Raw genomic sequence first — 25,264 nt, forward strand, 5'->3', positions numbered from 1 at the left:
AGAAAACACTAAAATGGGGGTGACTGGGTGGCTCAGTCAGTTGAACATTCGACTTCAGCTCAGGACATGATCTCAGTTCATGAGTTCGAGCCCTGAATCAGGCTCGCTGCTGTTAGTATGGAGCCTGCTTTGGATCCTCTGTGCCCCTTCTCTCTCTGCCCCTTCCCTGCTCATGTTCTTTCTCTCAAAAATAAATAAACATTACAAAAAAAGAAAATACTAAAAATTGCAAGAGACAAACATCACTCACAGTCACACACCACTGAGAGACAACCTCTGTTAGTCTTTGATGAATTTTTAAAAAGTACTTGAATGTATTATATGCGTATATATATTAAAGCTTTTTTTGTTATAAATGCATATTTATTATACAAAAGTACGAAGAAAAACTGTCCAGAATACTTACTACAGAAAACCCGGTAATATTTTGGTATGTAATTAATCTTTTACTTTTAAATGTTTATTTCTTTATTTTGAGAGAGAGAAAGAGAAAGCATGCGCTGGTGAGGTACAGAGAGAGGGAGAGAGTGTCCCAAGCAGGTTCCGAGCTGTCAGAGCAGAGCCTGACCTGGGACTCGATCTCACAAACCGTGACCGAGCTGAAATCAAGAGTCAACGCTTAACCAACTGAGCCACCCAGTCGCAAAAATAAACATTTATAAATAAATAAATAAATAAATAAATAAATAAATAAATAAATAAATAAATACTGGAGTAATATGTTTCTTGGCAGCTGAGTAAACTCCGCCTGTAAAACCACCTGGTTCTTGTGTTTACTTTGTAGGAAGAAGTTTAAATAATCCTTCTGCTTCCTTAATGGTGATATGCCAATTCAGACTTTCTAATGTTTTAGCATTGTTAACATTTTCTAGGAACCTGTCCGTGTGCCTGTTTCCAAATCTACTGGTGTAATGATGTCGATAATATTCATTTACCTTTTTAGACTCTGCGAGGTCTCTAGTTATACCTCTTTTTCGTTCACAACACGATTTGTTCCGATTGGCGTCACAAGATGACCATCCATTACTATTTCCAAAGAACCAACTTTTGACCTTTTGTTTCTGGGCCTACCTCCTTCCTTTCTCTTTCCCTGGAGTTTATTCTTTTTGTTCCTTTTGAACTTCAGTTGGACATTTAGCGCACTGATTTTCAGGCATTCTTCCTTTCTAATATAAACACTTAAAGCCAATCATTTGTCTCAGAGCAACGTTTTTGCTGCTTCCCACAAATTTTGATAAGGAGGGTTTTTATTACTTATTTGTACAGTAGAATGGGTAACTGTAACATATTTATACAACGGACTATTATATAGCAGTCAGGTAAATGAACTTAGCTACATGCAATAATGCGGAGGAATCTTAGCTGTAGGACATTGAATAAAAAAGAACGAATACCAGAAGACTCTACATAGTAATGACACCCTTGTCTAAAAAGTTCCCAAAGAGGCAAAACCAAACATTAGTAATACATATATGTGTGTGTATATACATTATATATATAAAATAAAAAATTTTAAGGGGCACCTGGGTGGCTCAGTCAGTTGAGCAGCCGATTTCGGCTCAGGTCATGATCTCACGGTTCATGGGTCCACAGGCCCCGCGTCAGGCTCTGTGCTGCCAGCTCAGAGCCTGGAGCCCACTTTGGATTCTGTGTCTCCCTCTCTCTCTGTCCCTCCTCTGCTTGTGCTCGGTCTCTCTCTAAGAGAAACATTAAAAAAAATTATTTTTTAAATAAAAAATAAAAAATTTTAAATGCAATTGTATGATAACTATGAAGTTCTGCATAATGGTTAAATCTGCAGAGGAGGCAGGGAAGCACCTACAGAAAGATGTAACTGACCGGTGATCTTTTTATTCGTGAGTGGGCAGTGGGTGCACGGATGTTCACTGTATCATTAAAGTAAACAAAATAAAATAGGGTCATGCTCGGACCAATAAGAACAGTGTGTAAAGAACCAGGGAACAGGAGTAATCCTATTCTAGGGAACTTATGAGTAAGAAACAAAAAGAAAAATAAGCAAATGTAGAAGCAAAAAAAACCCAGAGTGATAAGCTTCATTTTTCGATAGGGGAACACAAAAGAGTGCCCTTGGTCTCCCAAATGTGGAAACCACGTACTCTCCAAGGACAGGTGACCTCACGGCACCAGTTGTTACAGAAAAACTTTGAAGGTCCATACCTAGAATTTGAATCAATCATAACAACAAATGTTAGAACAAATACAGTGTTTTTTCTCATAACGCTTAAACAAAACCAAGGCCTATGTAAGGAGCTCCTTTATGGATTTTCAAATCCTTTAATCTCACAATTAGAAAAGCTATATTTATTAAGGGTTTACTTTGTATCAGGTGCTCTCCTCGGCATTTGACATACACTATTTCTGAGTCACCGAGTACAAGGTCAACTGTTGGACACTGGTATATACTGGGGAAATAAACTTTTCTTGCGTTAAGCCCTGAGATTCTGGGGTTTGCACAAGTAAATAGGTATGATTAGCCCTCTTAGGAGATGGAAAAAAAAATGCATCTGCCCTGGGCTTAGAAGAGGTTCTAAAGGTCCGGCCCTCTCCCAGGGGAGGGCAGGGCTCTAGGCATCCAAGTGGTACAAGGCTCCCTCTCCTGGAGATTTAGTGCCCTATTTAGTACCAGTAGGAGCCAAACACAGAAGTGAAAGAGCAGGTGAGAAGTGGAGTTCTCTCTCAGGTGGAGGGGACCTGATACAGTTAGTTCCAGAACACTTCATCATGCTTTGAAAGCCTAGGGCATTAGAGACCCTACGTTTGAAGCCTGTCGGCCCGTGAAGGTGCCACGAAGGCGGCAGCAGCCTGGTAATCCTCAGACAGAAGCCAAACAACAAAACGCTGCTCTCTGTGCTTTCATGTCAGACCAGGAGGAGGCTGAAGACCTAGATTTATCCGATGCTGATTTAATGCCCGTCAGTCCCGTTCTTACATCAAAAGCAGGACTGAAGGGTGGCCTGGGATGAAGGCACACGATAAGGCGTTTGAGGCGAAAAGCCAAGTAGGAAGAAGGGAAGCCAATATACCAATCACTGAGACTAAGTGTGTGTAGCTGCTGTCCCTGGGGCGGATCTCAAATTCTAGTGCGTCTGTGTTACAGCTGCATTTGCCAACGGACTGGGCGACCAGGAGCCGTATCTAAAGTTTTCTAAAAGCACACTTGTACCAGGAGTTAACGTGATTCTTACAAAAGAATAAAGCATTTTCAAATGTGATGGTAGAGCTGGATCAAGAGAGTTTTGAAATTAAGCAGATGTGTGTTTGATTCCTGCCTCTGTCTTGTCCTTTGAGGGACGTGGCTTCATTCATCTTTGTGAATCTCAACGTCCATACAAATGAAATGGAACAGCAGCACCTGCGTCTTCAAATGGTTTTTAGGATTAAAGCTGGTGATCACTCCGAAGAATAGCAAATACATACCTTTTCTGAGGAAACAGAGCACAACACAGCGGCGTAGCAAACACCAAACTTAGGAAAACGGAAAAGAAAAAGACAAGTCAGAGCCTTTCCAATGGCAACTTTCAGATCCTTTGTCTGTCTCACTTTTATAACGATCCTTCAAGTATTACATTTCCTCCCCAAAAATACGTCCTGTTTATGTAATTTTATCACCAGGGACTGTCAAAATAAGTTTAAAAAAAATCGGAGAAATATCCAGAACTTAAAAAAGAATCACACAGAGTCCCAAATGTTGTAGGTTTCCCTTTGCTTCTATCCAATTGTTGGGACCATAAGTGCCCTAAGTTCTGGGATCTGTTCTGGGTCTCACTTTCAAAACCTGTGTCTCACATTACCTACCCATTGCTTTGCCTTTCTTATGCTGTATGTTTACCTCCAAAAAGGAAATTAAGTATGTAAAAGTGATTCCACTCACCAAAAGCCAACTAATCCAACTTGAATAGGTGCACTCATCCACGGGAACCTCTGTGTGGAGAAATAAATTACTTTGAATGCTTTTTATACAGGCTCTTCGAGACAATTTCTCCTGATTAGCGGGAAGGAAACTCTCCACACTACAAGACCCAGATTAGTGAAATGTGGGGGGAACACTGCAGCAGGCACGTTAGTTCTGACTTCCTGCAGCCTCCTTGATCTGTCAGTAAATGCCCATGCAGAGATCAAGTGGCTTCTCATTTTTTTCTCTTGCACATATAATCTGAGAGATGCTTGGCTCTAAACAGGTGGAGAAATCATTACCATTTAATTGTAATTCACCTCTTGGCTGGGGAGGCTATACAGCCTGGTGTCAAGGTTGGAAGACAAACAAACCTGTACTCAAATCTCTGCCCTGCCAGTTCGCTCCTGACAGTGGGGGAAAGACAGGCAGAGCCCAAGCGCTCCAAGCTTTTGGTTTTCTCGTCTGCAAAACGAGGATCACAGCGGGTTTCCCAACAGTGAATGAGAGAAGGTATGTCAGGTATCGGTCACGAGGCACCTAGAACGGTGCCTGGAACGTAGCAGAAACCCAACATTTCCCTCCTCCCCCGCATCTTCCCTTTCTTGCTTTTAGTTGCTGTCAATATGGTTAAAACTATTGCTGGCACAGAAAACTTGTGCCTTTCACTTTTTTTTTTTTTAAATGGAAACGAAGGAGTTGGTTGGTCTTTCAGAGAATAAGCAGTTAGCTTTTTAGTTTTCCAAAAGGAGTGGTACCAAAAAACACAATATAAAGAACGGTGAGGTATACGGTTATAGAAACAAGGCCACTGAAACGTCTGCAACCAAGTTGTGAACCGGTCGTTATGAAATCAGCCAACTTAGTGAAGAGTCAACACAAGCTGTTAAAAAAATCACGACCCCCAAGATGCTTGCATGAGAGGCATACCCTCGTCCCCGAGAAGACTCCTCTGGAGAACAGGTACATCACGTAGGGTAGTGCGGGGGGGAGAGAGGCATGTACTAGAGAGGAAGGGAGAAATGTCATCAAGAGAGGACACACCCACCCCTCCAAGGACAGTAAGAAAAGGACACACGGTATCTTGGGCAACTGGCTTGGAGCGATGATGGATATTCATCAGGAGATGTAAATCCTCGCCCTGGCACTGCCCAGACTTGTGACGTCCGCGCTGGGTGACAGGAAGGCAAGCTCAGCAAGGAGATTTTGTGAAGGATGAACTTGAGCCCCTGAGAGCGGCCTTCTTATTTCAAGTGGACTCTTGTCTGAAGCGAAGGGGGCTAACCTATTAAACCAGGGAGCCGCTGCAAGTAATCTCCAAGGACGTGTGCAAGTGAGAGGCCGACTGTGCCTCATGCCAATGGTTTCCACGGAAAGGCTCTCGGTAGTGACAAGGATCCTGGAGAACTCTGACTTCATCCAACCTGGATGTCATCCTCTCTCCTGACTCCTCTCCAGCACCCCGTCCGCTCAACTCATCCCCGCTTTTTAAACAGCACTTAGCCTGAGACTCAGGGAGCTGTGGATGTTTGGTCTTCCCTCATATGCTCCCACACCTCGAACTGTGCCAACAGAGGCTATCCTAAATAATAGTTTCAATGAATGAGAGACACTACCCATCAATTTAAAAGGTATATATTCATGAGGCCAATGTGCAAAAGGTTAATAGGACTCTAAAATCTTCCCTCCGCCAGGATCGTGATCTTTTCCCCAACAGCTTTACTGACTTATGGTAAAACGCACATATTTGATGTATAAAGTTTTGATACATGTATTTGGCTGAGAAGCCATCACGACGATCAAGATAATGAACATATCCTTCCATCCCTAATGCTTTCCTTGTGCCTTGTGCCCTTGGCAATTTCTCTTTCTGAACCCTCCCCCACCCCCGCCCCCCCCCACCCCCCATTCCCTGGCAACCTCTGATCTCTTGTCACTATGTATCAGTTTATATTTTCCAGCATTTTATGTACAGAATATATTCTTTTGTGTAATCATTTTGAGGTTCATTCAGGTGGCTGCACGTTATCAATAGTTCATTACGTTTGCTTGCTGAGTTAGGTCTTCTATTGCATGGATACAGCACAACTTGATAATCTATTCTCTTGCTGATGACCATCTGGGTTGTTTCTGGTTTTTGGAGATTGCAAATAAAAGTAAAGCTGCTGTGAACATCCGTCTTTTATAGACACATGCTTTCATTTCTCTGAGGTAAGTACCTAGGAGTGACATGGCTGGGTCAGGTGGTAAACATCTGTTTCACTTTTTAAGAAACTACCAAACTATTTTCCAAAGTGGTGGTACTGGTTTTCACTCCCACTAGCAGGATATGAGAGTTCTGGTTTCTCCACATTGCCACCGACATTGGCTATGGTCAGTCTTTTTGACTTTAGCCACTCCTGGAGGTGTTTAGTGGTAGCTCATGTAGTTTTTACGTGAATTTCCCCAGTAACTAAAGACACTGAGCATGTATATGTATATAAACACATATATACATGTATATATATGTATATATGTATATATTTGGGGAAACGTCTGTTCAAACCTTTTGCTCATTTCTTTAAATTGGGTTGTTTTCTTGAACGAGTGTTGAAGGCTTTTTATATCTTCTGTATAGAAGTCCTTTATCAGATACAAGCTTGCATAGATTTTCTCCCAGTCTGTTTGCCTTTTCAAAACTATAAAGTTTTCAAAAAACAGAACTTTATCATTTTGATGAAGTCCAGTGTATCAATTTTTCTTTTATGGACTGTGCCTTTGCTGCTGTGTCTAAGAAATCTTGGCCAAACTCTCAAGTCTCAAAGATGGTCTCTTCTATATTTTGCCAGAAATTTTACAGTTGTAGATTTTTACGTTTAGAGTCTATGAACCACGGGGAGTTAATTTTTATATATGGTACAGTCAATTCCCTATACATAGCCCACAACCTGGCCATCTGGAAGTTTCCCAATAAGCCATGCTGTGTGTCCTCTCTGAGCTTCTGTGGACCATGTATCCTTGGCCACCATTCTTCAAGTCTCTGCCCACCTCCTGCATTTGGGGGAGACATTTCTAATCCCTCTGTGCTGCATTCTGTAATCACCAAGTGTTGGAACCACTGCCTTGTGCCTCTTCCTGTCACTGTGCTTTCTGGCTGTTGAGAGCAGGGCTCTGTCTCTATGACTCAATTACCCAGCACATTGCTTGGATTGTAACAGGGCATTCAGCAAAGGGCCGCTGAGTAAATACATGAGTGAATGAACAAATAAATGCTACACTCACACTTAATTAACAGAAAATCCTGAAAATACACTGAGTAGACAGAGCTGTCCACCTTTGTTAAAAGGAATAAGGAAGAAGCAGAACTAAGGGATGAGGAACTATTATCTGATCTAAACCATAGTAACTTTATTTATTCCTAATGAAAGTGCCAGCAAGGTAAAGAGACCACAGGAGTTATTCTTCAAGAATACCATTCTTCAAAGTGCCAGATTTTAGGCAGTGAACTTTCTGATTTATTGCAAAGGTTTCTGTGAGTCACCTGCCCACAGCTGATGCTTTTTTCTAGCTAGCACTCCACTTGGAAAAAGATAAGGCGTAGGGGGGAGGGATGAGTCATACCGAATGCTCCCCAAGCTCACCATTAAAAAAGCCAAGAATGTCCAATTCGTGTCATGTTGGCAGAGGAGTTTGGTCATGTCCAAGGTAAAAGCCCAGGCAAGTGCATCCTTACAGAGGGGCACATGCGGCCGCTAGAGCTGTGGGAACAAACAGGGGGCCAGGCGAGGCAGACATCACCCACATGGACGTTACGAGCTGCTGAAAAATGATCTCTGAAACCTCCGTGAAAGGAGCATGGTAAAGCTTGCCTTTCAAGATGCACATGAAAGCGCTCCGAAGATGGAAATGTATGGCTATTAACACACGACACCTCTGCCTATGTTTTAGTAGCAGCTACACTATCCCTTCAGTCCCATGGGAACTCTCTACTGAGCAAAATGCAGTCCTTCAGCCTAACAGCAACCCTGCACTCTTTCGGGGAGTGGAATGTGTGTATGAATAGCTCAACATTTAGCCACTGCTTTTTCAAAGCAACGTCCTCCACTGAGGTCTGAAGGGGTGCAGCCACAACCAGACCCCCGGTAGCTAGTGAGACCCTGGGACTGATCCACGAGCTACTCTGACCGCCTCTCCCAACCTCACCCCGGGGATCTGCAACCGGCAGCCTCTGCCAGCTCCAGGTGAGGGGCGGAGGGGCGGAGGGGCAGGCTGGGGAGCGGGGCAGGCAGAGGGCTTCTCCGTGAAGGATGTGTGAGGTGGCACACCTCCAAATTATTATTAAGTACATGATATTGAGCGAAGCTAAAAACTGCAAACTGAGGTGGGGGAGGAAAACAAAATATGTATTCATTTATTAACGTGAAAAAGCCTAAAAGAGAGTGGCAATGGGGGGTTAACTGCCTGGCTCATTTGCTGCTTCTTTCATGTAGAAAATGCTGTTAGGCCGAAACAAGAAAATGATGCAATATGCACAACTACGTCCCCTGTCCAGTGTTTGTCACTCAGAGTAACTACAGCAATTTTTCCAACAATGCCGAGACCCCAGGAGTGCCAAGGCACGACTGAACTGGGAGAAGGATGTACCAGCCTCATTTCCATGCGTTTTCTCCAGTGACCTAACTTTTCAGCATTAACGTAGCTTCCAATGCAGACTTTCCTTGAGAATTTCTGGGATCCCTAGCCATGATCGGGATACGCGTCAGCAGCCACAGGGCACCACGTGCCCCCAGGCTGCAGCCAGACTCTGCAGAATCGAGTCCCACCCGCGGTGGACACAGTGAGACTCGGAGCCCCTGCTCCAGAGCCAGGATGCCGAGATTCTTCTGCTGGGTGGCCTTTGAGAGACAGAGAGAAGAGGACGGGAGGGCTTCGGCAGTGGGGATGCCGTCACTGAAGGTGGCCTCCCAACAGCTTTCACAGTCACCTTGCAGATTCATGACAATCATAACCTTGTGACACGATCGGCAGAATGAGCCACACTGATGACCCGTCTCTTACGAAAGCGTCACTTTTATCGTCAGACGAACTATATAAGATGACAGCTTCCAAGTCTTGTAACCAACCTAGAAATCTGGTCTTGCTTCAAAAACCTGATTGTTTCTTCAGTTCAGCAGGAGTGGGGGGTTAGATTTATTTTGATCCTCCACTGCTCCTGAAGTTGGCACGCCAAGACCTTAGGAGCTATCAACCAGGCAGAGCCAAAAAGGCTGCCTGGGCTGACGTATGCCCTTGCAGAAACAGTGGGATCCTAATGCCTTCCCAGAGCAAGAGCCGGCAGAGAAGAACACAGGGCATCAATTCAACGTCTGCAAAGTTAGGCATGTACTGGATGGGCCACTCACCACTAGCACCCTGAAGAGTGATGTTGAAAAACCCCGTTGAAATGAACGTGATAGGTGTTTTCCTTCAAAGCCGAAAGCACTTCCCATAAGTAAAGCGGGGATCAACAGAAGAAGGAGCACTGCATTAGTTTTTTTCAGATTTTCTGAAAAGCACTGAGATGTCAAAGCTGATGAATTCCAGATGTATATATAGTCTGGTAGTTTTAGGATACAGTCACTGTTCAAGTACGTAAACTAACCCGTTAGCAGCTTTTAAGAGTCCATCTTCTCTAAGCTTTGCACCAGAAGGAGAGATGGGCAAATTTTTTTCATTAATTCTTAAAATAACAGCTTAGTGAAGTAGGTAAAATGTCACGTGAATCCACAATGACATTTTGGTCTATACCGATAGCTTTACTGCTTAAATACATATATATATATATATATATATATATATATATATATATATATAAAGCTGTTTTGTATCTGGGGACAGTTCAATGGCTACAGGGCCACCATGACATGCTACTGCACAATTCATACTGATGTGCAAGACTGCTGTGGGAGGGTGCTCAGGGAATACAACTCTTTCATGTGCCCACAGCTCCCAAGAAAGAATACGAGAGAAGGTGCTGGAGAGAGGGTCCCCTTTCCCTAACATGGGGTTGGTGCAGGGACAGGCCACAGCCTGGGTACATGGGTCAAATGAGGCACTCGACGTTACCGTCTCCTCACGGCATACTTTCTGGTTTCCTTCTCTAAGAACATAATTGTATTGCAAGTGTTTATGAAGTGTTCACTTAGTGGTGACTGTAGCTTTCCTCCTGGGGCCCATTAGAATTCTCCTAATCGTGAGATTAGGATTAGGAAACCATTCAGGAAGTGTTTGGCCTGTGAACTAGGTCCTTTTTCAAAGCTTTATCGTGTCTCTTCGATGTTACATTTCTGTTTCTAAGACCCAAAACAATTCACCCCAAGACAGCTGCGGTCTTTCCCACAATACACTTGTTCCTTCAGCAAGGAGCCTGCCTCCTTTCTCCTGGTAGATGTAACAAAGCCACTTTCCAAACCGCATGAGCCACGAGTCACCCGATTCTACCATATCCCAATTGTTAAAGCACTGGAAAAAGAAGATGATGCGTGAACACTATTGCTTTAAACCGCGGATGCTACAAACAGCAGTGTAGGAGCATTGAGAGTCCTCGGTCACAGTTTCATCCTGTGATGTTTTCAGACCTTGAAGGGAGGTGGCTGAGAGACTAATGAATTACTAGATATGATCACCAAAGAAAAATACACGGGGCACTATATTCAGGGTTCAACAAAGCTACTACTCCAAATGACGTTTCCATTTCCGGTAGTCGGCATAGTGACCTATCAACACATCACTCCAAATTCACACCATGTCTTCATTATCACCTAGCTAGGCATCCCAGTGATGACGAGGATGAGTGTCTCACTCATCCCGAGGGTGTGACCTCTCGAGAAGTGAGCAGCCACCTTCCATGTATGAAAGCTTTTTCAAATATCTGAGATCACAAGTAAAATGTTCCTCGAAACATCTTTTTAGTTACGCGAGTGCCCAAGTGCCAACGGCCTTCAAACTCTTTACTCGCTGTGTAGGAAATATTCTGCACAGTTTGAAATCCGAAAGGGTTGAGGCAGAGACAGAAGTGGGGCTTACCTTTAGGAAGGCTTTCTTCTCCAAAGTGTTCATGATAAATGGAGGGATGGCTGCGAGTAAAGACAGATCCACCTAAGTCTTAATATTTATTTTCAGCTTACGTTTTTTTCAACAATTTCACAAAACGCTTATGTCACTTTTAGGCTATTTTCACTGGCAGAGTGCAATTATTTGCAGTAATTCTTTAAAATACTTTAGTATTTAAAAAAGATTTTAAAAATAATGTGATGGTCTTTACCAGCCAGAAAATTTTATAATCTTGAAGGGAACTTTAGATTTTACTTTAAGTATGCAATAGTACACATATCAGGAACTTTTTTCTCCTGTGTTAATAAAACACATGCAACCTCCCCCAGGCATCCATCCCACGTAGGGGGAGAAAAAAGAGAAAAAAGAAAAAAAGATTCCTGCCTGGAGTGACCCTAGAAAAGTTACCTAACTTCTCTGAGCCTCCGCTTTCTGTTTTCCTCATTGATAAAGTGGAGAAAATTCTATCAAACTGGCTGTGACGGTCAGATACAATGATGCACATAAAACTTCGGGGAGTGGTAGTTCATTTATTATTTACTCACAATTTCCATCAGACTAAACTGTCACGTCAACCACTTCAATATGGCAATTACCTCTATAGATTTCACTGGGAAAGAAAGATTGTGTTTCTCTTCTGGGGACTAAATAATGTTTAAAATAACCAAGCCTCTAGAAATAGATCTGTTGGGCTGGCTGAACTCCAAAGGGGAGCCTTGTATTTCAAAATGAGAAAGAACAAAACTAAAATCAAACACAGATACGGGACAGAAGCAGGAGTTGCAAGCTTGATTTTGGCAAATCTGGAAACCCGGGCTCAGCAGGCGCGTTGGGGAGGGCGCTGCGGCCCCTCGTAGGTTGGGGACAGTGTATTGGTGCCAGACTCGGGGGGACTCTTGGCCTGTTTCAGGACTGCGGTTTCCACAGTGCACCCACCTCCAGAGCATACACTGCTGTCTCGTGAGGGTGCCACGAGGGTGCCTCTGTTGAATGAATTAATGGTGGCGAAATCGGATAATCCCAATTGGCTGGGATGCCACTACCACGTTCCTCAGAGTTTTCCTTCAGGCCCTTTTCTTCAACTTTTGCTGCCTACTCCTACTTATCCCCTGATGAGATTCACAATGACAAAATGAACTTAAAGACAACAAAATATACTAGTGGGACAACCTGACAGCAGTTGATTAAGTAAGTAGGCTTCCCCTGAGAGCCTGGTTAATCGCCAAGTGCTTTCTGCATTCAGTTTAGATGGTGAAATTAATCATACGAGTTTCCATTTGCTGCTGTAAACAGCACTAGACCTTCCAGACCATCTGGTTTCTGAGTAAGTCTGAGAATCTTCTCTCGGCCTTTGGTCTGAGGGTAGCTCTAGAAAGCCCTAGGAGTGGCCCAGAGTTTCTCAGAGGAACTAAACACAATGCAGATTTTGGCTGGCGCTTGTGTTGACTCCAAGCCCTGCGAACAAAACTGAGTAGAAGCTTGGTGCACATCTTAAGAGGTGCTCTAACCATCCTGACTTGGTGTGTGTTCTAAAGGGTCTCCAACTGATACAAATCAACCTCCAGCAGAAATTATTCTGATTCAAGAACTTTCGAAGTTTCTTTTTAAGAGTGATGAAAATCAAATTCTTTGCCTTCAGGTTCTCATAACCCATACTGTCACCGCCCAGGTCCACACCTGTCCCCAACACTGGTCTGCTGTGGTGGGCCAGCTTCCCGGCCAGTCTCCCCAACCATCCCACCACCACCGCTGGCTCCCTCTGGCCTCCACACGGCACCCACAGCACCCCCACAGCGCCAGGCGTCGTGCAGCAAAAGCCTAAGAAAGATGACCCCACGCCCCTGCCCAAACTACCCCGTGGCCACTCAGACTACAGTCAGGCCTCGCTGACTGAGAGCTACTAACCCATGCCCGGGGCTGCCATGAGAATCCTGGAGACGACCACCTGTGTGATGGCTTGTTTTGCAGCATTGGCCGACTCGCCCAAGCGGTTCCCATTCTCGTCTGTGACGGGAATGCCGACTTTGAGTTCCCTGCCGAGCAAAACACATGCAAAGAGGTTCACAGACGCCCTCTCGTGAAAAGGCTGGAAACAGCACTGTGCTGTGGAAGATCAAGTCCCCACTTAATCCAACTAGCCACTCAGGTGTCACTTTTGGCACTAAGGGGCCTGTTTTCAAACACCACGAACAAGTTGTATGACGGGCACAAAAGTAAAATAACACTAGCGAACTCCATTACAGAAAGTATCTCATTTTGAGTAACAATAGGACTCAAAGGGCAAGTATGCTAACTTAAAGATAAAGCTAATTCTTATGCTCACGTGCAAACCTGAGCAACTCTCCAAATGAGAGACACATATATGATATGTGCCATCAGTAACCTAACTGCCTAGACTGACGTAGGACTCGTTAGTACGTGGCACTACTGGGTATTAAACTCTAGTTACTAACACTAAAAGTACAGCTCCTATGTGTTACCCTTCCTCGTTATCCATTCCAAACTGCTTTTCCTTGTCCTTTCTTCTCTCCTAATTTTTTGCCAGTGCTATAAAATACTTTCAAAAATAGACACGAATATTATTTTAAAGCCAAGAAGACGGTTCTGGACTGTGGTGGGGGAGAACCTATTTTAGAGAATACACTTGCAGTGCAGAGACCTTCTCTGCCTAGCCCTAGCACAAACATTATGTTAGCTTGAGATCCTCGTTTTAAACGTTTTACTACACAGAAGCAGAAAGAATATTCTATCCCCCCACATGCCCACAGAATACTTTAGTAACTAGCAGGTCATGGCTAAGCTTGCTTCATTAATGGACCCATCTCCGCGCCCGTGACGGATTATGCTGAAGCAAACCCCACGTCTCCCGTAGTCTCCCGTAATTCCGTCTGCAAAGATTAACATGAACTTGTAATAAAAGTTCCGACAAAACTAATTATTCCAAGCGGCTCCACTGTCAAGCACCAGTCCTTTCGACGACTGCACGTGGATCTTACCTTTGCCTCATTAACGGGATATTAATGCAATTAGCAGCAGCTACCGCAGCAAAGGGAACAAAACGTCCTATGAGTGGTGAGACGTGCTGCAGAAAAGAGAATTCCAAAAGCATTACCTTACTCTGCCCGGATGACTAAATGCAAACACTTATTTCTCCCTGAAAACCGCTAAAAACCCAGAGCCTTCTTTGCACGGACGCTCAGGCCAGGAGTACTTTCAAAACTCGTGGCCTGGTGGTGTCCATCTATTTCCCGCATGGGCGCACTTCCGGGACACGTGACAGCTTAGCCTGGCTGACGGACTGGGGGGCTTTGGAGTCGCAGAGTCTGGAGTCCACGTACTGGCATCCCTACCTCTCCGGAGGTGTGGGCGCAGGCACGTTCTTCTGCACACAGCCTCTAGCGGGCAGTTAGGGTCAGGGGACATGGGGCACGGTGCCAGGGACAGACCAGGGGCTTGGCAGACGGTGTGGGTGACGGCACCTCCCAAGCTCATTGGAAGACACAACCGGACCTGAACTATTCTGGGAAATAACTGAGAGGCTTGGAGCCAGGCAGGTGAGAAGAAATTCAGAAGCTCTGCTACAGAAATGAGAATCTGGGTACCTTGGTCAATGCATTGAGTCCCAGAGCTGTTGCTACGGCTCCAGTTGTGGCGGAAACATAAGCTGTTCCCAATTCACTGAAAAGAAAGAGAAAGAACGGTGCGTGAGAAAGGAGGGCCATCAGGAAACTTGGGCTCGCCGTTTTCTAAAGAAATGAGGGAAGATGTGAAAGAGCGTGACTAAGAGCGGAGAGCCCCCAAAACAACACCCGCTATCAGTCTACACATAGAAACGCCGAAGGGGAGCAGGCGGACCCCGGAGAAGGGGCACCCCTAGGACACAAGCCGACTGCCACGTACGACGAGCGGCCACAGGGAGCCGGTTCCAGGGTGGGACGCAGGGGCCGTGCGTGCACGACGCCACAGTGCGGGGTGGAGGGAGGAGCAGCCGGGTCTGCGTGTTGGCAGCACGGCTGCTCAAGCGAAAGATACTTCCCCAATATAAACATACACACCGAAAGCAAACCTGCGCCGCTGTCGTTCTTAAAACGATAGAACCTGTCGTATGGAACTACTGAAAGTCCCGTCCTCGACAGGCAGCCAAGCACAGCGCTTTTCTCTCACTTTAAAAGAAATTTTAGTTCAAAGGGTTGGAAGAAACGAAGGTGTGATAAAACTGCTGGTGGCGGATTTCCACAGCCTTTGTTCCATTTGGGGAAAGAAGACCGTGTGGACCGTCAAAAGCCATTTGAAGTGATGCAACGAAAAAGAAAACACTTCGAAGTGTTGTACAAGTTGAGCTAAAAGCTGTGGTTAGCTAATCTCTTCAGGACATTGAAACAGTTGTTTACAGGACTGGCTCTGTAGATGATTTATTTTAAAGACAAATCCTGGGGCGCCTGGGTAGCTCGGTCGGTTAAGCATCCGACTTCAGCTCGGGTCATGATCTCCCGGTTCGTGAGTTCGAGCCCCGCATCGGGCTCTGGGCTGACAGCTCGGAGCCTGGAGCCTGCTTCGGATTCTGCATCTCCCTCGCTCTCTGCCCCTCCCCCCGCTCATGCTCTGTCTCTCTCTAAAATAAATAATAAAAACATCAGTAAAACCCCAGAAAGACAAATCCTGTATGAGAGTCCCCCTGATTTCCACAGAGATCGCACTACTGAGCCTGCTACTTTGAACGCTGCTGTCTGGCCACAGGCTCAGGGTAGGTGGGGGCTGTCTAAACTTGCCACAGGCGTTCTGCAGGGGGAGCTCGAGGGTGTGGGAGACAAACCCACCTACCAGCACCACTAACAGCACGAGCCCTGAGAAGGGAGGAGAAGAAACACTACTGAAAACTATGCCCCGTGATATTCCGAACAGTATCAACAATTCGTACGGCACTGAATCAAGGGCACGCTGGAGAAGTCAGGGAACAGTTAACTCTTACAGTCTTACTTTACAGTGAGGGGAGCGTCTCCACTTCTGTTGGTGTAATTGACCACGGCATTGAAGGACTGGTTAATCCACTGCCAGAACAGCACCGCCGGTGTGGTCCTAAAACAGAGCGATCCATCACACACCGGCCATCGCCTGTGACCTAGCCGCTGTGCAGAACAGAAAATGTGAACACCAGTAACCAGAGGGGAGATGGACTGCGGAAGGAGGACGCTAGGGCAGAGACCGTGCATTCTGGGTCGAGGGCTTCGGACCTGTACGGCGGGGCAGATGCTCGCCCTCTGGTTCTCAGCTCCCTCGTTCTTTAGATACGAGTAACACCAAGCTCAAAGGGTTACAGTGAGGAGCAAGTTATCTTCCTTACATTTTATCTTAAATCTGTAAAGAGCCTGGCATACATACAGTAGGCACTCAACAAATGTCAGGTTCCTTCTCTTGGGGAAAAAAGCAGCCATTTGTAGGCAAAGTAGCCCTGATGCCTCCTGACCAACCACATGCACAAGCCTAAGTGTCCATGTCTATAGCTGCACCTACACTGTGTGTCATATGAACGGATTCAAAAGAGAATCTGCTTAGAGCGTTTTTTAATTTTCTTCCCTCCATCTCATTTTCTTTTGGGTCTAAGATTTAGGGAAACATTCAGTCTCCTTTTGAACAACGAAGAGAATACTGTTTATTTAGCACAGGGAAAAGTTAAAACAACCCCCTAGAGTTACAACATCTATACGAAGTGGAACTCAACGTGAAATGACATTTCTTTCAATAAAACTATTCACATACAAAACTGTACTTGAAGCTTCTGTGATGTAAAACGAACTGCTGTCGGGGCGCCTGGGTGGCGCAGTCGGTTAGGCGTCCGACTTCAGCCAGGTCACGATCTCGCGGTCCGGGAGTTCGAGCCCCGCGTCAGGCTCTGGGCTGATGGCTCAGAGCCTGGAGCCTGTTTCCGATTCTGTGTCTCCCTCTCTCTCTGCCCCTCCCCCGTTCATGCTCTGTCTCTCTCTGTCCCAAAAATAAATAAAAACGTTGAAAAAATTTCAAAAAAAATAAAAATAAAAAAAATAAAAAAAATAAAACGAACTGCTGTCACATTTCCAGAACTTACCTATAAAACGTCATCATACAACCTGTGATGGTCATGTTCATTGGGACCTGAGCTGACATTCTGCCTATCAAAATCATCTTTTCACCAGTGTCAGGATGAAAAGCTGAATCATAGATGTATTTTGCTCTCCATAACTCATTTTCTGTGAGACCAGGAGGAACAATTCCTTGCCTAGGGAAACAAGAAATAACAAGGGAAATTTCATCTTAATTATCTCACCAGTGCTCTAGAGATGTGTAGCTAGAAAGTTCTTGAGTTTCCGCTTACCTGAAACAACCGTGCCTGCAAGTTACTAAGTGAAATTTTAGTAACACAAAAGACAGTAAACACAATGTACATTTCACACCCGTATATCTCAAATCATCTGTAATTTTGAAAAACAAAAACTTACCTTATATCTTGAAGTACTCAACTCTGAAATATCCTTTGTTTTAAATGACGTATTTAAAAACGTATCTTGAGGGGCGCCTGGGTGGCTCAGTCGGTTAAGCGTCCGACTCTTGATCTTGGCTCAGGTCATGATCTCACAGTTTGCGAGTTCAAACCCCATGTCGGGCCCTGCACTGACAGCACAGAGCCTGCTTGGGATTCTGTCTCTCCCTTCCCTGTTCTCCCCCCTCTCTGTCTCTCTCTCTCAAAATAAATAAGTAAAATTTTTAATAAAATTAAATAAATACATTTTTATTTATTTATTTATTTATTAATTATTTATTTATTTATCTTTAACTTTGCAAACTCTAAAACATTTTTAACCAACTAGACAAAAGCCGTGGCGATCAAGAACATTAATTTATTTTTATTTATTTTATTTATTTATTTATTTATTTATTTATTTATTTATTTTTAAATGTTTTTTTATTTATTTTTGAGACACAGCATGAGCAGAGGAGGGGCACAGAGAGAGGGAGACACAGAACCCAAAGCAGGCTCCAGGCTCTGAGCTGTCGGCACAGAGCCCGACGCGGGGCCCAAACCCACAAACCGCGAGATCGTGACCTGAGACAAAGTCGGACTCTTAACCGACTGAGCCACCCAGGCGCCCCATTAATTTATTTTTAAACCTACAGTTTGAAACCCTAGGTTAGAAAGGCTCATGGTCTTGTTATCAAAGAAACGCATGTTCGTTGCTAAACGTTTAGAAAACGCAGAAATTCACTACTGCAATGAAAACCACTCAACCCTGTAACTACTCATTCCCACCGGCGCTGTTGTAGTAAACGTGCTGCCAGTGTCTTGCAGGACCTGAATACGCCACTTAGGACCTTTATAAAACAGCAGACCCACTGCCTTATGACCGCCTTTTTAAAACGAGAAGTATTTTGTAAATACTTCTATATCATCTATACTGGGTTGAATTCATATCCACCCAGAACCTCAGAATGTGACCCTATTCAGAATCAGGGTCTCTGCAGATGTAACAATTAAAATGAGATCATGCTGAATTAGGGTGGGCCCTAAATCCAATGACTGGGGCCCTCAGAAGAGCCATGTGCAGACAAAGATGGCGGTCCCGTGGTGGCAGAGGCAGAGACTGGAATAATGTAGCTGCAAGTCAAGGAACATCAAGGAATGCCTCGGGCCACCAGAAGCTGCATGAGGGGAAGAAAGATTCTCCCCTAGATCCTTCTCAGGGAGAGGGAGATGGCTCTCCCCACACCTTGACTTCAGACTTCTAGCTTCCAGAACTGCAACAGAATAAATACATTTCTGTTGTTTTAAGCCACTCAGCTTGTGGTAGTTGGTTACAGCCGCCTGCCTTAGGAAACTAACACATCATCTTTTCAAATGCTACAGCATTCCACTGAACCTCAGATAGCAGATTATCCCAATCCCTTATTGTTGGACATTTTAATTGCTGCTAATCTTTTCATTTGTAAAGGATGAGGAAGTTAATCTTCTTATAAATAAATCTTTTCTGCATCCAAGATTATTTAGAAACGAGTACATTTGCTGTGGCAAAAGTTATATGAAACATTGAGACTCTAAATATGCCTTTTATCCTTTTCTTTACTTGACTGTTTTTTTTATTATCAGTGGCAGCAGCAACCTCACTGTTTAAGCAACTCACATGTACACTTAACACACTGTGGTTGATCTGGTTAGTTGTGTTACCGGCTGTCCAGAACATGTTTATCTTTATGTGGTCAGGTAGGAACAAACACCTAGAAAGGCCTGACCCACTGCAAGGTTGTACAAACATTCACCTCTACATCCTATACTTTCAACATTGTTTTGTTGTTGTTGTTGTCAATGAAGTTTTTAGTTTATTTGGAATTTATCTTCAGTTATGAAAATGTGAAATTTGCTTAATTTTGCTTTCCCCCTGGCTGGTCTACCGTGCTAACACCAAGATTTAAATGTTACAGTCATCATCTGCTGACATCCTGTGAATGCCAGGCTTGGTTTTGGGGCTTTCTGTGCAGTTCCCACTATCTACACCTTGTGGGGCCGATTACCACCCTTTTACAGTGCATTTTACGCCTGGTAAGAACAGAGGTCTCTCCTACCATGACTCCTCATTTTCCCTTTCAAAAGCCCCTGAATTATACTCATTATTCTTCCAGACAATGCTTAAAATTATTCTGTCAGTTTTGGGGGCGCTTGGGTGGCTGAGTGGGTTGAGCGTCTGACTTTGGCTCAGGTCATGATCTCGCCCTTTGTGAGTTCGAGCCCCTGGTCGGGCTCTGTGCTGGCAGCTCGGAGCCTGGAGCCCATTTCGGATTCTGTCTCCCTCTCTCTCTCTGCCCCTCCCCGACTTGTGCACACACGCATGTGCGATCTCTCTTTCTCTCTCTCAAAAAAATTAGTAACTACTAAAAAAAATTAAAAAGAACTATTTTGTCATTTTTCAATACCGATTTACTTATTTTAGAGAGAAAGAGTGGGGGGAAGGGGCTGAGAGAGAGGGTGAGAGAAAAACCCAAGCAGGGTCCAGCACAGAGCCTGATGTGGGACTTCATCTCATGAACTGTGAAATCATGACCTGAGCCGAAACCAAGAGTTGGGATGCTCAGCCGAATGAGCCACCCAGGTGCCCCTATTTTGCCAATTTTATATGTGAACACAATTGTATTTGGATTGAAACTCTGTCCAGACTGACTGCATGTTTCTCCAGTTACTCAAAGGCTTCTCTTAATGACCCTCTGTGGTCGTCTAACTTCTTAACGCCTCCGGGTAAGTATATGCCCAGATGTTTCATATACAGGTATATACGTGTTTTGGTCTTAGGAATGATATTAAAAAATATTGTCTTATTATTGCTGGTATACGGCAAACTATTGACTCTTTGGGTGTAGCCCACTCATATTCTCTTATTTGTCCCACTAGCTTTTTAGTTGATTGGTAAGAATATCGGAAGGAAGGAAGGAAGGAAGGAAGGAAGGAAGGAAGGAAGGAAGAGGGAGGGAGGGAGGGAGGGAGGGAGGGAGGAAGGGAGAGTGGGAAGGAGGAAGGGAAAAAAAGAAATTGTCTCATGTTTTTAGATCTCTACATCTTTTTTTAAGTTTATTATTTTTTTTAATGTTTATTTATTTTGGAGAGAGAGAAAGACAGAGCATAAGTGGGGAGGGGCAGAGAGGGAGACACAGAATCTGAAGCAGGCTCCAGGCTCTGAGCTGTCAGCACAGAGCCTGATGCGGGGCTCAAACTCACGGACCCCGAGATCATGACCCGAACCAAAGTCGGACACTCAACCGACTGAGTCACCCAGGCGCCCTTTAAGTTTATTTATGGAAGCAATCTCTGCATCCAACACAGGGCTTGAACACAGGACCCTGAGATTAAGAATCACATGCTCCACTGACTGACCTGGCCAGGTGCCCCTCTTCCTCCTTTTTTTATGTTTACTGAGTTAGTTAGAGCTTCTAGAAAAATACTATACAATACAAGCATCCCTGACTTGCCCCTGACTTTAGAAAGAATGCCTTCTAGTGCAGGATTTTTAGGAGTGTTCTCCTGGATGTAAAAAGGGCCCACGTTCAAGTTTGAGAAAAAGGATTCAACAGCTTTCTTTAGTCCAAGACTTCATGGAATATTTAAAAAGTCAATGGGATAGGACATCCTCAAGAATGGCATGCAGGGGCATGCCTGGCTGGCTCCATAGGTGGAACGTGCAACACTTGATCTGGGGGTTGTAAGCCTGAGCCCCATGTTGGGTTTGGAGATTACTTAAAATCTTAGAAAACAAAAAAAAAATGGGATGTAAACTTACTCAAATTTGACTACGGAAGCCAACTTGTCTCTCCCTCTCTGGGTGTCTCTCTCCTTCTCTTGGTCTCTGGTGTTGGGGGGAAATATCCCACAGGATTGCTTTTCTGCAGAACTGTCTGGGAAGTTCAGTTCTCCTGTTTCATCATTTAGTGCGATACTGGCTGCTACTGTGGAATGTGTGTTTCTTACCATATTAAAGACACACTGTACCTTATTCCCAGCTGAGAAATTACTTTCTGAGAAACACATGGATAATTTCACCTTTTTTTGGGCATCTATCAAGATGTGACTTTCCTGCTTTGGTGTGATAGATTACAGTGACAGATGCCCTAAAGTAGATCATCTTTTTTATTCCTGGAATAAACCCTACCTGTTCAGGTTTTAACGTAAGGCTGGATGTGATGTGCCAGGATTTTATGTCGGAGTTTTGCCTTATGAATTTGTAAGATGGGCCACTGCTTTCTTTCAGCACACTTCTGTCATTTACAGTACCAGGGTTGCACATGAATTGGGAAGGATCTCCTTTTTTTCAGGAAATTACATCAGCTTTATTAAGGTATAATTTAAACGCAATAAAAGTCACCCATTTTAAATGTACGATTTGATGAGTTTTGGAAAATGTACACAGTGGTGTGGCCACCTCCAGAATCATGGTATGGAATATTTTCATCTCCCCAAAAGTTCCTTCCGTTCCTTTCTGCCACTTCCTGGCAACCCCCAGTCAGCTTCCACCTTTTCCTCTGTATCAGAACTGGCAAACTACAGCCCATGGCCTGCTTCTGAATGGTTTGTGTGCTAAGAGTGGTTTGTACGTTTTTAGACAGTTGTTTAAAAAAAAAAAAAAAGAAAAAAAAAAAAAGGCAGCGTGCTTGGGAGGCCCAGTCAGTTAAGTATCTGACTCGTGGTTTCGTTTCAGGTCATGATCTCGTGGTTTCGTGAGTTCGAGCCCCATATCAGGCTCTGTGCTGACAGCGCAGAACATGTTTGGGATTCTCTCTCCCTCTCTCTCTGTCCCTCCTCACTCATTGCTCTGTCCCTCCCTCTCAAAATAAATAAATAAACATTAAAAAAAAAAAAGCAAAACAACACAGAAGAATATGCAAGAGAGAATATGCAGACTGTATGGCCTGCAAAGCTGAAAATATTTACCACCTGGCCCTCTGTGGGAAAGGTGGGCCACCCCACGCCCTTCACCGCTGGAAGAGCACCCCGGTTCACTCCCCACGTCTTTGTTTCTACTCTCTCACCGAGACAGCTCCGTCATTAATGCCCTGCCACTGCCTCCCGAGAAGCTTCATCATGCTCTTACAAAGAACCGTTAGCTTCTTTGCAATGTGTTTGTGCCTTTTCAACCCCTCTGTCTTTTCCTCTCCACCTCTCCTCTTTTTATGGCGCTTGTTCCAGATTCATAGAACACCTGCTTTTCTGAATTCCTGACTGTGCTTCTGCTGTCCTCCCTGCCTTGTTCTTCAGTACTTTCGTATATGCTTCTAGGACTGCTGTCCGGCTATTCTCTCTTTACGCGCAAGCACATGCTAAGATCCGGCCAGACTCAGAGCTGGTCACAGAGTTTACAGGCTGCCCTTGGTTCCTTCCCCAACCACCCACGTGACCAACCACCAAACTCCCGCCTTGTGTATGCGGCTTGTGGCCCGAGTGCCCACTGCTCCGATTCTCAGCTTCCGGCGGACTCTCCCCGAGAGCAGGAGTCTGCAAACTACTGTTTCTGGCTTGTCTGCCTCACTAGCTAAGAGTGGCTTTTAAGTTTTTAAAAGGATTGTTTAAGAAACAACAACAACGCAAACGCCAAACTAAGAAAAACAGGTGACAGAAACCCTTTGTGGCCCACAAAGCCCGAGATATTCTTGTGTGGTCTTCGATTGAGACAGGTGTGACCACTGCCTTACTAGAGCATCTGTCTTCTCTGACCTCACGACCGACTCTTTGAGTTGATGAACTGCAGCCCAAACCTACAAACCTGCCACCGGCATCTTTCCATCTGAGCTCCTGCCTATGCGGTTTATTCACTGAGGTTCCAGCTCAGAAGCAACCAACCTACCCTAATTCTTAACAACTTGTTTTCTACACGATGCTGTCTCCATCTGGAGACAGAAAGATACACAGGGGGCTACAGATGCTGGGGTGTACTTAAGAGGAGGAGGCAGAGCGCTGGGAGAGGGGACCTCACAGATTGGTACTTAGGAGCTGGAGGGATGGCTGTCTTATTTCCAGGTTACTGTGAACCCTGGGTATCTGCACTCAGGCTCAGCATAAAACAGGATAAGCTGTGTGTTCCTATTTCCTCTTCTTTTTGGTTAAAAAGAAAGTTGTAAAATCACTAAGTGAAGGTTTAGAGACAATAGGTCACGTGACAACCTATTACTATAGTCACCAAAAAGCATAGCCGTTAACGTTACCTGTAATCATGCACCACTCTTCTAGCATTCTCTAGTTGTTCGTTGCTTAACAGAATATTCCTGGGGTCTGTCACAGTGAAGAAATGATTGGCTCGTCCAACAAAGGTGCTTTGATCCCATCGAGGTTCCTTGATGTTAATGTTTGCTGGAAGTTCTCCAGACATCGTCCTGGACTCTGCAGAGGGTCAAAAAGACAAGTCTAGTCAAGGCTCACAATGTTCCAACAGGTTTCACAAACTTAGAGTCACATCAGCCTTCAGGCAAAGATTTATGTACATTCCTATTTACAAAAATAACTTGGCTATAACTGGCAGAAGGACCATCTACATCCAAAGCTTACTTTGTCCACAAATCCCACCTGATCTTAACCAAATTTCACTAATTTCCCACCATATTTCTCTTTATAAACACATAGTATCTCATCACTCCTTAACTTTTGGAAGCCTAGAAATACTCTAGAAAAAAAGAAATATAAAAAGTTAAAATTAACATCAGCAGTAACAGGGTCTGAAGTTTGAAACCCCTTTTCTCAAACTACTACTGCACTCTGGTCTATTAAATTTGTTGTTTCTACCAGTAGAAGTGACTAATGCAAAAAAGGGTTAAGTAAATGCTAAACATCCTACAATTAGAACAAGATTCAGATTCAGGCAGGCTTGTTGAGCATATAAGCCACCAATCAAAAAGACAAGTTATGTTCTTCAATCTAACATAGTGGAAAAAGCACAGTGACACAATCCCATGAATAAGAGTAAAACTGTAGCATTTAGTGTAGTTTGTGGCTAAGGACCATTACTATTTTCCCCAAAGTAAATAATTTCTTCCTCTGAGTGATACGCACTTATTTTTAAAACTGCACTGAATTATTAAAATGCATGCTTATGGTAGTATTCTGAATAATGTAAGCTTATTGGAGAAAACACAGAAGAAACAAAACCTCTGCTAATTTAGCCACACTGAAATAAACATCTTTAATGTTTTGGTAATTCCTTGCAGGCATTTTTTTATACATATTATCATATAAGTAAAAAAATAAAGTTGATATCATACTCTGTATTTTAATTTCCTCATTTTTTTTGTTTTGTGCTTATTTCATGAGCATTTCCCACGGCACTAAATATTCATTTTGGGTATATAACAACACCTTTAATGTTTAAGTTATTTCCAGTTTTTCACCATGATAAATCATGTTGTATCCTTGTCTCTGATCTCTTCAAAGCTGGTGATCTCCTTAGGCTTGATCTCTGCATGACATTAGCAGATTGAAGGACTGGATCACTATGAAGGCTTCAAACCATTGCTTTTGTATTCCTGTCTCCCTCCCCTACATTTCTAATACCAGTTCGAACAGCAGCTTTCTTCTCCAGGTGCTTCACAAGTTCTTAGGTACGGTAAGATGCCAGGTGCAGACGCTAGGCACTCTGGTCACCGGGCTTTATCAAACTCTCAATACGTATCACAGCCCACCGGATCAAAAGCGACGTGTTAGGACAACAGACGTGAGAAATCTAGTGCGTGTGACATAGCCGGTCAGGAAGAGTGAGAAGGTAAAAATCAGGTCGGCTCTTCATA

General features: G+C 44.2%; 1 protein-coding gene across 3 annotated transcripts in view; it reads right to left on the bottom strand.

The window, feature by feature from the left end:
- Positions 1 to 25,264, bottom strand: part of SFXN1 (sideroflexin 1) — a 40,368-nt gene that overhangs the window by 3,139 nt on the left and 11,965 nt on the right. For all 3 annotated transcript variants that reach the window (XM_047855148.1, XM_047855139.1, XM_047855153.1), the window contains exons 2-10: positions 23,693 to 23,867; positions 17,067 to 17,237; positions 15,962 to 16,060; positions 14,587 to 14,662; positions 13,981 to 14,066; positions 12,890 to 13,017; positions 10,958 to 11,007; positions 3,893 to 3,942; positions 3,439 to 3,486 (exon numbers count right to left, since the gene is read on the bottom strand). In XM_047855148.1, the coding sequence (XP_047711104.1) occupies positions 3,439 to 3,486; positions 3,893 to 3,942; positions 10,958 to 11,007; positions 12,890 to 13,017; positions 13,981 to 14,066; positions 14,587 to 14,662; positions 15,962 to 16,060; positions 17,067 to 17,237; positions 23,693 to 23,856 (872 nt within the window). In that variant the 5' untranslated portion in view covers positions 23,857 to 23,867. The remainder of the gene's footprint in view (positions 1 to 3,438; positions 3,487 to 3,892; positions 3,943 to 10,957; positions 11,008 to 12,889; positions 13,018 to 13,980; positions 14,067 to 14,586; positions 14,663 to 15,961; positions 16,061 to 17,066; positions 17,238 to 23,692; positions 23,868 to 25,264) is intronic.

This window comes from Prionailurus viverrinus, chromosome A1 (genome assembly GCF_022837055.1).
Source record: "Prionailurus viverrinus isolate Anna chromosome A1, UM_Priviv_1.0, whole genome shotgun sequence".
Taxonomy (NCBI): Eukaryota; Metazoa; Chordata; class Mammalia; order Carnivora; family Felidae; genus Prionailurus; species Prionailurus viverrinus.